At 37.7% G+C, this 12,535-nt stretch overlaps 1 protein-coding gene across 16 annotated transcripts in view; it reads left to right on the forward strand.

The window, feature by feature from the left end:
* CSGALNACT1 (chondroitin sulfate N-acetylgalactosaminyltransferase 1) overlaps positions 1 to 11,478 on the forward strand; it is a 395,383-nt gene extending 383,905 nt beyond the window's left edge. For all 16 annotated transcript variants that reach the window (XM_074287440.1, XM_074287428.1, XM_074287425.1 and 13 more), the window contains 2 exons: positions 6,260 to 6,341; positions 9,565 to 11,478. In XM_074287440.1, the coding sequence (XP_074143541.1) occupies positions 6,260 to 6,341; positions 9,565 to 9,854 (372 nt within the window). In that variant the 3' untranslated portion in view covers positions 9,855 to 11,478. The remainder of the gene's footprint in view (positions 1 to 6,259; positions 6,342 to 9,564) is intronic.
* The last annotated feature ends 1,057 nt before the right edge of the window (positions 11,479 to 12,535 follow it).

A 12,535-nucleotide genomic window follows, 5' to 3' on the forward strand; every position in this document is an offset into this window, starting at 1 on the left:
AGATCATTATTGATCACAAAATAGAAGATTTTGATTACATCAAACTAAAAAGTTTCTGTACAAACAATACTAATGCAAACAAGATTAGAAGGGAAGTAACAAATTGGGAAAATATTTTTAAAGTTAAAGGTTCTGACAAAGGTCTCATTTCCAAAATATATAGAGAACTGACCCTAATTTATAAGAAATCAAACCATTCTCCAATTGATAAATGGTCAAAGGATATGAACAGACAATTCTCAGATGATGAAATTGAAACTATTTCCACTCATATGAAAGAGTGTTCCAAATCACTACTGATCAGAGAAATGCAAATTAAGACAACTCTGAGATACCACTACACACCTGTCAGATTGGCTAAGATGACAGGAACAAATAATGATGAATGTTGGAGGGGATGTGGGAAAACTGGGACACTGATACATTGTTGGTGGAGTTGTGAAAGAATCCAACCATTCTGGAGAGCAATCTGGAATTATGCCCAAAAAGTTATCAAACTGTGCATACCCTTTGATCCAGCAGTGCTACTACTGGGCTTATATCCCAAAGAAATACTAAAGAGCGGAAAGGGACCTGTATGTGCCAAAATGTTTGTGGCAGCCCTTTTTGTTGTAGCTAGAAACTGGAAGATGAATAGATGTCCATCAATTGGAGAATGGTTGGGTAAATTGTGGTATATGAAGGTTATGGAATATTATTGCTCTGTAAGAAATGACCAGCAGGAGGAATACAGAGAGGCTTGGAGAGAGATTTGCATGAACTGATGCTGAGTGAAATGAGCAGAACCAGAAGATCGCTGTACACTTCAATGCTGTATGAAGATGTATTCTGATGGAAGTGGATATCTTCAACATAAAAAAGATCCAACTCACTTCCAGTTGATCAATGATGGACAGAAATAACTACACCCAGAGAAGGAACACTGGGAAGCGAATGTAAATTGTTAGCACTACTGTCTATCTACCCAGGTTACTTATACCTTCGGAATCTAATACTTAATGTGCAACAAGAAAATGGTATTTACACACATATATTGTATCTAGGTTAATATTGTAACACATGTAAAATGTATGGGATTACCTGCCATTGGGGGGAGGGAACGAAGGGAGGGGGGGGAATAATTTGGAAAAATGAATACAGGGGATAATATTATATTAAAAAATTACTCATGCATATATACTGTGGAAAAAAATTCTAAATTAAAAAAAAAAAACATAAGTATGGATAATTCCTTGACATTTACCCTTGCAAAACCTTGTGTTACAATTCCTTCCTTCCCCCCCCAAGATGGCAAGTAGTCCAATATATATTAAACATGGTAAAATATATATGTTAAATTCAATATATGCATACATATTAATACAATTATCTTAGCATCCTTTTGTTGTTGTTGTTGAGGCAGTTGGAGTTAAGTGACTTGCCCAAGGTCACACAGCTAGGAAGTGTTAAGTGTCTGAGACCAGATTTGAACTCAGGTCCTCCTGACTGGTGCTTTTATCTATTGTGCCACCTAGCTGCCCCAGCATCCAGATTTTTAAAGGAAAAGATAAATGAGTTACAGTAGGAAATAGGCAGTAAGACTTAAAAACAAAAACAAAAACAACAACAAAAAAAAAAACACAGTGGGAGATCTCAACTTTCCCCTCTGGGAAATAGATAAATCTAACCATAAAATAAATTAGAAAGAAGTTAAGGAGATAAATGGAATTTTAGAATATGATAGGCCTTTAAAGAAAATAGAATAGGAATAGAAAGGAATATTTCTTTTTCTCAATTGCTTTATAGAATATTTGAAGGATGAGTTTCTAAAGAGCTTATCATTTCCCATTAGATCATCTCTAGCCTCTTTGGTCTGGCATATGTCCCATTGTCCTTTAGGAAACAGCTTTTTAAGAGGCATCATAATTTATTGCACAAAGTACTGAATCTGGAGTAAGGAAGGCATAGCTTTTAATCTTGACTTAAGCACTATTAGCAAATAATCATTTAAACCTCTCTCAATCTTACTTTCTTCATCTGTAAAATGGGAATAATAATAGCCCCTACCTCATAAGTTGTTGTGAAGATCAAATGAGATAGTGCATAGAACATTTAGTGCACATAGAACATTTTCCAACCTTTAAAGCTATATATAATTATATATTCTTATATATAATTGCGTATTCTTATCCTATTATAGTTGTGTTATTATAATTATGATTTATAAATTCACCTCCATTCTGCCCTCTCTTCCTTGCCCCAAGCTGGACAATTTTGCCATGCTAAAAAGTACCTTTATTTTTACAAGTCATCTCTACCATTCCAAATAACAAATGATAATAATAACTAGCATTTATATAGCACTTTAATATTTGCAAAACACTTTGTGTATGTTATATCATTTGAACAAGATTGGGAAGAAGGTGCTATTATCCCCATTTTACAGATGAGGAAACTAAGGCAGATATATTAATAACTTGCTCAGGATCACACATCTAGTAAGTGTCTGAGGCTGGCTTGAACTCAGGTATTCCTGACTCCAAGACCAGGGCTCTATCTATTGCACCATCTAGCTATCTCCCTATCTCCAAAGAAATACTTATTAAATATTTGTTGACCTGCTATAGGTCCTCTTCTTTTTGCCCTCTCCACTACTTCCCTTGGTGATCTCATCAGGTCCCATGGATTAACATCTCTATCATCATAATGATTCTTAAATCTATATTTTCTGCCCTACAATCTCTGATGACCTCCAATCTCTCTTCTCCAGTTGCCTTTTAGACAACTTGAATTGGATGTTCAGTAGTGACATCTTACATTCATTATGTCCCAAACAGAGCTCATTATCTTCCCCTCTAAACTCCTTGGAACTTCTTCCCAGTCCTTCTGACTCATAAATTAGGAATCATCCTGGGTTCCTCACCCCCCCAAATACCTTTGTCTGTACCCTGATTCAAGCCTTGATAACCGCTGGATCTGCCTGCCTCAGGTCTTTCCTATTCCAATCCCTCTTCCATTCAGCCACTAAAGTGATTTTCCTAAAATGTAAGTGTAATCATGTCATCCTCCTATTCAATAAACTCTAATGACTGCCATTTGTCTCCAGGAGGCAAAACAAAATGGTCTGTTAGCATTCAAAACCCTTTTTATCTTAGCCCATCCTGCCTTTCCATTCTTCTTGCACCTTCTTCCCCAACATGTACTTTTCCGCTACTGAACTATTCTACTGAGAAGACATTCCATCTCTCAACTCCAGGCATTTTCTCTGACTGTCCTCCCTTCCTGGAAGATTTTTTCCTTCTCCACTCTATGACTTCCTTTCAGTCCTAACTAAAATCCCATCTTTTACAGGAACCTTTCCCACATCCTCTTAATTTCAATGTTTTCTGCCTTTTATTTATTTCCTATTTATCCTATGTAGGGCTTATTTTGTATATATTTGTTTGTGTGTTTCATCCCCCATTAGATTGTAAACTCTTGGAGGAGAAAGACTGTTTTCGGCCTCTTTTTCTATTCCCAGAGCTTAGCACAGTGCCTGGCACTTAGTAGGTGCTTAATAAATCTTGACTGATTGCTCCCTTGTGAAAGGGTGCTGAACCATGTTATAAATCAACAATATGGAAGCACTGAAATGTATCTCCTCACATAACGGAACAATTTGGGGACAATAAGACCAAGAATTATAAGACAAGTCAAAAAATAAGTAACATTTTTTTTGGCATGCAAGACCAGGAAAAAAAAAAGATAAATTTAATCAATTGTTGCCATAACTCAGATACTTGATCCTCAACCACCACATTTCCAGCATATAGCTCTTACATAACAGTTCAGCCTAGAGTCTGATTTATCAATTTTAAGCAATTTTAAGCTCCAAAATATCCAGGTCGAGATGATTATATTTCATACTGTCTCCTTTCTTTAACCGGAGAATTGCCTGGGCAGGTGTACTGCACATTAAGCTGTTTTGTTTTATTCCTCAGTACAGCTGGGTATATACCAGAAACTCCAAAATGGCACCTCTCCAGGACTTCCCCCATTTAAGAATTTTTCTAGTCGGTGCTAATTTGATTTTCCTGCCACACTGGAGATGTTGCATAACAATTCTTTGTTCCAAAGTCAAATGATATCATCCTGACCACTGGCCAATGGAGACAACTTTTGCCAACAGAATGTCCTGAAGATTTGCCTTCTCCCTTAACCAAAGCTAAAATATTGGTGCAGAATGCAACTTGATGTATAAATAACATTCACATCTGCTTCTAGATCATCCTGAGGCTGAGAAACGGTGCATTAGGGAGCAGAGAACAAAAGCTAGCCTAAGCAAGCAGCCCTGTACCAGGGATCATCTCATCACATATTGAGATCTAGAAGAGAACATAAAAGATCTTTGAGCCCAACCCTCATCATTTTGCAGATGAAGAATTGTGGGCCAGAAAGGTGAAGGGACTCCTTAAGCTTCTCAAAGAGGCCATGTTAAAATAAACCATAACTTGGTTGTTTCTTCAGAATACTGAAGGGCATTCCCTCGTATCACAAAACAGAGCTGGACAAAGCCAGGTGGTCATCCTGCTAACAGATGCTTCTTGTTGAATGGCCTCTGCCCACTACACACTGGCACCCTGCAAGCAATGTTGGAATGGCCTAGCAAGAAAATAGCTTTGAAATGAATGGGCTCCATCTGTGTTAGGAGCTCAGACTTAAAATTTTCTTTTCTTAAACTAACAACATGAGGGAAAAGCTCACCTGCTCTCCAGTGCCCACTCTTTCTGGTGGAAGGTCACATCTTGGAGAGTTTCCTTTTCTATGAGTTGTTCTCTATCTCTTCCCTTGAATTTTTCCCCCCTGAGGCATTTGGGGTTATGTGACTTGCCCAGGGTCACACAGCTAGGAATATTAAGTGTCTGAGACAGATTTGAACTCAGGTCCTCCTGATTTCAGGGCTGGTGCTCTTCCCCACCCTTCCCTTGTTTTCATAAGCCCCCTCCTGGTTCTCTGCCAGGGAGCTTTCACTGATTATTGAATCTGATGTAAAGATAGCCTTTCTACTAGGATGTTTAATTGCTCCTTTTTTCCTTTTTCTATCTCTGTCCTTTTTCTTCTCCTCTCATCCCCTCTTGTCTTCTGTCTCTTTCTATTTTCTCTACTCTTTTCTCTGTCTATGACTCCTTTCCCTTTCTATTTTCCTTTGTCCACACCTTTAATTCAATCAAATGAAATACCATGTTAAGTATTTTGCAAATGTTAATAATACTATAAATGTGCTATTATTATTCAGTGCAACATGTAATTGTATAAGCCATTCTGCTAGATTTTGGATATGTAAAAGTAAAGATGAGAAATAGTCTCTAACCTCAAGGAACTTAATTTTTTTTCTTTTTTCTAGTTATACATGTTTTTAGTACACATTTGTTTATGAATCATGTTGGGAGAGAAAAATCAGAACAAAAGGAGAAAACCATGAGAGAGGGGGGAAAAAAACCCAGCAGAAAATGAAAAAAAAAAGTTAACATATCATGTGTTGATTCACATTCAGTCCTCCACAGTTCTCTTTCTGGATGCAGATGGCATTTTCTATCCAAAGTTTATTGGAATTGCTTTGGATCATTGAACTGCTGAGAAGAACCAAGTCTATCATAGTTAATCATTTCACAATCTTGCTGTTAATGTGTATAGTGTATTCCTGGTTTTACTTGTTTCACTCAGTATCAGTTTATGTAAATCTTTCTCCTCAAGGAACTTAAATAAGAGATGTGAAATATATAAACCTAAATAGTAAGTAAACACAAGTTAATTTGAGGAGGAAAAAAATTGGGAACTAGAAATTACCAATAACTTCTTTTAGGAAGCAGCAGCATATAAAGGCATGGAAGTGGAGCCTGAATACTGGTTTCAAGGAACAGCACATAGGCCAGTTTAATTGCAAGGTAGAGTTAAGAAATAAGTCTGGAAAGGTAGGTTGGAACCAGATTGTGAAGGGTTTTAATTGCAGAAAAACTAGAAGCAGTACGGAGCAATGAAGAATCTTGACTTTAGATTCTGTAGCTTTTGGTTCCAAAAGTTAAACAGTAGTGTTTCAGCTGAAGCAGTTTTACTGTGTTTTTAATTGAAATGAAGAATATTTGCCCTTATACATAATGCAGGGGTGTGGGCAAATTGTCCATGATAAGATGGGTATCTTATTTAGTGTACCTCTCTCATGTATTTGTGAATTCTCTTTTATTTTTGTTTCAACCAGACCTCTCCACCTTCCAGTCTCATTCAAATTGCCTTCCCTTTTCAGGTTATAAAGAAGGAAACTGGATTTTGGAGAGACTTTGGATTTGGAATGACTTGTCAGTACCGATCAGACTTCATCAATATAGGTAAGAAAAACTATCTTAGTAAATTCTGCTTCCGCACTGCCACCCAGAGGTCATTATTGTACTTTATTGTGTGTGGGGGTGAATGGAAGGAATATGGTTAGAATTCCATGGAAATGGAAAGCTTTGTTCACCCCAATGCTGAATTTCTGGAATGCTCAATTTCCTGAAAATAGGGTTCAGAGGAATGAAAAAAATGGACAGGTACAGGAAGTTTTAGGAAAAACAAAAACAATCTCATGCTTCCAGTTTATGTTGCCCATTTTTTTTTTTTGTGGGGGGGTTCAAATAGTATCTCTTTTGCATATAAATATGTTGCTACTAATTCAGCATTAGCTGGGCTAGCTCCAACAGTATGTGGGATTTCTAATGATTTCCCATTGCCTTTCCCCATCAACCACTTCCTTCCCTTCTCAACCCACCTCTAAACTTATCTTGCCAAACTACCTTGCAGATCAAGTATCATATCTCCAAGCATGTAGACTTAGAGTTTTAAAACCATGAAATACATGAAATGGAATGAATTTTAGACATCCACCATATAATACAACCTATTCATTTTAGAGAAGAAAACTGACTTCTACAAAAGGGAAAATGAATTTCTCAAAGTCATGGAGTAAGATACTAGCAGAACTTGAACTTTAGCTCAATTTAGTAATCTCTCCATTGTGTTGAGCTGAAGTTATCCATCTTGGAATTGAATAGAAAGAAGATATGATGGCCATTTATGGAGTCATTAACAAATCTCAGATTACCATAACATTCATTTATGTGTATAATACTTTTTTAGAAGCAAATAATAATTATTTAAATTCCAATTTACATATTTATTCAGCTTTGATTTACATTTCAAGTCAATAGGCATTTATCATGTCTCTTTTTTGGTCTATATTTTAAGGCAAGGACATATGTATAGTTGATGAAAGTGGTGGGGACATTAAAGATGTTTATTAAGTGTGAGGGCTATTATGACTTTATTATTTATTTTCTACAACATTCACATCCTGATTTCAATCTTGTAATTCTGTACCAAAGTTTTCTTTGCAAGATCTCTATTTGTTTTCACCTCCTTTAGTACATAAAGTAATATGTCACACTATGTATATATGTTTTCCTTGCCTTCTCAATGCATGAGAGAAGGGCAAAGAGGAGAGAATTTGGAACTGAAAATAAAACAAAATTGAATTTTAAAAAACAATCAAAAAGTTCAACCAAATTTTTTGAAGAGACAATGGCAAAAAGGATATAGGGAAAGTGCCCTGCACTTGGATTATTATCTTTAGCACAAGATTTGGAGTTAGGAGACTTTATTTCATATCTTAACTCCAGTATTTGCAGCATGTCTCTCTGATGATGCTGTTGTGTGTTTCCCCATCTCAAGATTGTTGGGAAGAAAATGCTTTCTTAAGTGCTAAGTAATGATAGTAATAACTCACATTTGTATAGTCCTTTATATTTTATAAAAACAAGCACAACTTCCTAAAATCCCAAAACACATTATTTGTTTCCTGAGGAAGAGGGCAATGACAAAACTAGAGAATGTCAAACCAGATAATAAATGCCCAGTAATGAAATCTTAGTGTCCTGAGACAACTGCTGATTGGGCTAACACAGAGGCCACTATGAAACTGCAGCTATTTATCTAAGAAAAAGACAGCAATCATCAAAAAAAAAAAAAAAAAAATCAAAGACAAGGTTGTGAGTGAATATGTTAAGAGACTTACTAACATCCAGAAATCAAAGTTGAATGCAAAGAAAATGTTAAAAGCAATTAACACCTATAAAATACAGTTTTATTGTGTTTTCAGAATTATGAAGTGGAAACCTTTTAGGAAGATATGTAAAATCCTATAGAAGGAAAAGGGACAGTACACCTAATACTGGTAATAGATTTGGAACGTATCCTAAAAAGCATCTGTGTAATACTAATGAAACACAGAGTCTGTCACCCTAAGGCAGCTATAGATAAGTTAACACTTACCAAAGAGGAGGAGGAAGATTGATAGACATTTTCAACACACATGATAAATTGGTCAAAAACTACAAAATGCTTTGCAATAAGCACATATCACTTTTTGAACAATAGTAAAATCTGACAACTAGAACCTGCCGATGGATTTCTTGAATGTAATTTGAAATAACTACTTCCTGATTAAACCTGTGAAATAACTAACAGTCAAGAATTGAGTCTAAAGGTGTTCCACGAGTGACATTTGAATATTTGTGCACTTAGCACAGTTCTTGTCACATAAGTATTTAATAAGTCCTTCCTTCCTTCCTGCTTCCCTTCCTCCCTTCTCCTTCCTCCCTTCTCCTTCCTCTCTTCTCCTTCCTTCCTTCCTTCCTTCCTTCCTTCCTTCCTTCCTTCCTTCCTTCCTTCCTCCCTCCCTCCCTCCCTCCCTCCCTCCCTCCCTCCCTCCCTTTCTCCCTCCCTCCCTTCCTTCCTTCCTCTCTCCCTTCCTTCCTCCCTCCCTTCCTTCCTTCCTCCCTTCTTTCCTTCCTCCTTCCCTCCCTTCCTCCCTTCCTTCCTCCCTCCCTCCCTTCCTCTCCCCCTCTCCCTCCCTCCCTCTCTCCCTTCTTTTCTTCCTTCCTTCCTTCCTTCCATATATCCATAAATAATAAATGTAAGTCTTTACATGAGAATTTTGTTCTGGAGGATTCAAGATGTAAAAATGTTACTATAATTTTCTCAATTGGACTCTGAAACCATGGCATCATCCAAGATTAGAGGCAAGAAAGTAAAGGGGAAAGAGCACTGGGTTTGGAGTCAGATAACCTGGGTTCAAATGCATTCTCTAATCTTTATTGCCTCTGTGATCTTGGGCAAATCACTTAACTCCTTTGGGCTCAGTTGTCTGTGTCCCTTCTAGTTTTTAAATCTATGAACCTCCATAATCTTCAGTTTCCTTGTCTGTAACATGAAGGAAGTTAGACTAGATGAACTCCAAGGTCTCTGTTTGCCTTTAGCTCTTTAAAAAACAGCCAAATGAATGATTGGAACCTGAATTATCCTTTAAAATCATAACTTTAATTTGTCTAACAGGATAGAAAGTAAGAGGTGGCCTTCAGAATTCTATAGACTAGGACAGAGATACTAAAAAAGTGAAAATGTACTTTGGCCTCTTAGAACTATCTCCCTCCCCAAATGATGAATGTGTATCTGTGCCTAGTGGGAATGTGAGCATGTATGGATAACATGATTTCCTGGGTGTTTCCCTTCTGGCAGGTGGGTTTGACCTGGACATCAAAGGCTGGGGAGGAGAAGATGTGCACCTGTACCGCAAATACCTGCACAGCAACCTCATTGTGGTTCGGACTCCCGTGCGGGGGCTTTTCCATCTCTGGCATGAGAAACAGTGTGTGGATGAGCTGACCCCCGAACAGTATAAGATGTGCATGCAGTCCAAAGCCATGAACGAGGCATCACACGGGCAGCTGGGGATGCTGGTCTTCAGGCACGAGATTGAGGCTCACCTACGCAAACAGAAACAGAAGGCGAGCAACCAAAAGACATGACATCCTTTGGGAGCCTTCTTCTTCTCTTGGAGATCTATGGAAACCATCACTTTAGTGAAAGATGGGAAAAAAATATCGGAGATCAGGGCTTAGGGAGAAGGACTACACCTCTCTCTGCCGGCACAAAGCTTACTAAGCCTCCATTAATCGCCCCAGTTCACTTGGCAATGTCCGACAAAGGCAGAGATGCTTATGAGGTTCAAAGCAGATGAGTGTTCTGATTCCTTACTGTGTCGGTATCAGTAAGGTGAGAGCTGTTGTTTTCTGAGCACCTTGAGACATACTGAATGAAGGCTAGCGTCTTTAACTGAGACTGAGAGGAAGCCACATTTATTTCTAAGGGAAGGATCATCTCAATCCAGACTCTTAAAACTCTCAAAAGCTGCTAGATCTTAAGGCTGGCAGGGTGGGGTGGGGATAGGGGGTATGACATTTGGAACTTTTGTGTGTTCACTAATCAAAACCAAAATGAACCAAAAATTAAAAGCCATAAACATATATTTTATCACTTTCTTCTAAGATTAACCAGAATTAATCTGTCCATATGTTGATAGTAATTCTTAACTGTCTCCATTTGTTTATTTTATTTAAAAGTGCACCTTTTTTTTTTTTGCTTGTGATTTATATTCTGCTTATTTAAATGTCAATTTGCAAGCCTTACTGAGAGAGAGCACAACTTCCTGTACATTTTTATGTTTCTTTTTTGTTTTGTTTTTGTCAGAAGACATTTTTAGATGCATTATGTGAATATTCAGAAGTTCATAACATACAACTCAAGAACTACATGAAAACAGATGCCGAAGGATGGATGCATCCTGTCAGGCAGGCACTGAGCTTGAAACAGTTTAGTAAAGTGAAATGCACAGCTTGAGGGTATTGATAAGCAAGAGGCATATTGATATGGCTATCCGAGAGCACTCCTGAAACAAAGAAGTTGAACACTGGAAAAGAAGAAAAAGATTTTTCACCTTGATAGAAAGGGGGGGAAAATCTGTCGATTAAGGCTGGTGGTTTCTTGATACATTCTAAACTCTTTGTACACATTTCTCCTCAGGAAACTGAGGACCACTTCAAATAAACCAAAGCAAGCTGTGTGAACCAAACAATCTCTTTTCAAAGCAGGGTGCTCTTCCTGGCTTCTGGCCTTCTTGAGTTAAAGTGCAGAAAAATATATTTTTGTGAACAATCAATGGATTTGTCTCAAGAATGGAACCAATTCCTTTGCATTTTCTCATCCCAGTCCCTCTGGATACAGGTAAAAGAGCCCTTTTTTCATCAGCAGTTGTTCTCCTTGGTTCCTGGGACACTTCTGGAAATCATGTCTTCTAATTGTTTCAGATCATTGTTTTAATATGGCTAGTTTTGTGGGGTTTCTAATCTCATTTTAAATTGGTTGATTCATTAGCCAACAACAGATGCATGGACTGAGTTACTGATTTGTTTCCCTGCCTTATGTTTTCCTACCATGAACTCATGGCTGAAAAGCTTCATGTTCATTCAAGCTGGTGTTGTGTAAATCATGAAATGTAATGGTCTGTACCAGTAGTTTGTAACAATTTAAATAAAAACACAATACGTGAATGTTAATGGCATTGGACAGTTAATAAAAGAAGATTTGCGTTGATACTGTGTGGTCAGAATCTATGATTTGGGCCTTTCTTTTGTTTGAGAAGATCATGAGTTTGAACGTTGTTGATTAGAAGAAACATAATATTGACCTTTACAATATTCATCTTCACCATGAACTTCAATATTGATATTCCCCATCAGTAATCTGTATTTGTAGGCTTACAAATAGCAGTGTGGATGGTCTCATATTTTCTCTCTCAGGTTTCCCTTATCATTCAAAGAACAGCTGATTAGAGTTATGGCTTCATTTTCAGAGAAGAGAACAGACCCTCAGTGTGCTTATTCTAACTACTCTGATTAGTAGGTAGCCATGATCCACAAGGTGCCCAAAATGTGTCCTGGAGGCTCAGTCTTGTACACAAGAAATTAAGAAGGGAAGTGGGAAAGGTGGTCACTCCCATAAAGTAAAACTGAGAAAAGTATTTGGCTTTTAAATATTCCACAAAACAGTAGATTACATTGGAGTAAAAGCATAGCAGCCACTCATGGAAGCCCTTTGGTTCATGGAGGCTCATGAGAGAAGGAAATCTTTCAGAACACATGGCAAAAGTATTCTGGGAGTGGTCAGCTGGAGTGAATGGGAGCATAACCCTTTTGCAAAATTAGAGTGAAGGGGTGAGAATTTAATGCAGGTTTGTAATTTGTTATCCTAGATGGGTGGCCAGATCACATTGTGAGCACTCTGTTCACTTTGGGGGCACCATTTTTAAAATTTGTTATTTTATTGTTTCAATCATGTCTAATTCTCTGTGACCCGTTTGGGGCAACAGGACTAAGTGACCTGCCCAGGGCCATGAAGCTGGGAAGTTTCTGAGGCCATATTTGAACTCAGGTCTTCCTGACTCTAGCCCCAGGGCTCTCCACAACATCACTCCAGCTGCCCCATCATATTTTAGGAAAGACATTGATAACGTGAAGCACATCTAAGGAGACAACCAGGATGGTATGCATCTTTGAATATACGACATATGAGGACCAGCTGAAGGAACTGAGAATGTTTTGCCTGAAGAAGAGATGGTTCAGGAGAAAAATATTTGTATTTGATGTATATT

Source organism: Sminthopsis crassicaudata, chromosome 2 (genome assembly GCF_048593235.1).
Source record: "Sminthopsis crassicaudata isolate SCR6 chromosome 2, ASM4859323v1, whole genome shotgun sequence".
NCBI classification, from domain to species: Eukaryota; Metazoa; Chordata; class Mammalia; order Dasyuromorphia; family Dasyuridae; genus Sminthopsis; species Sminthopsis crassicaudata.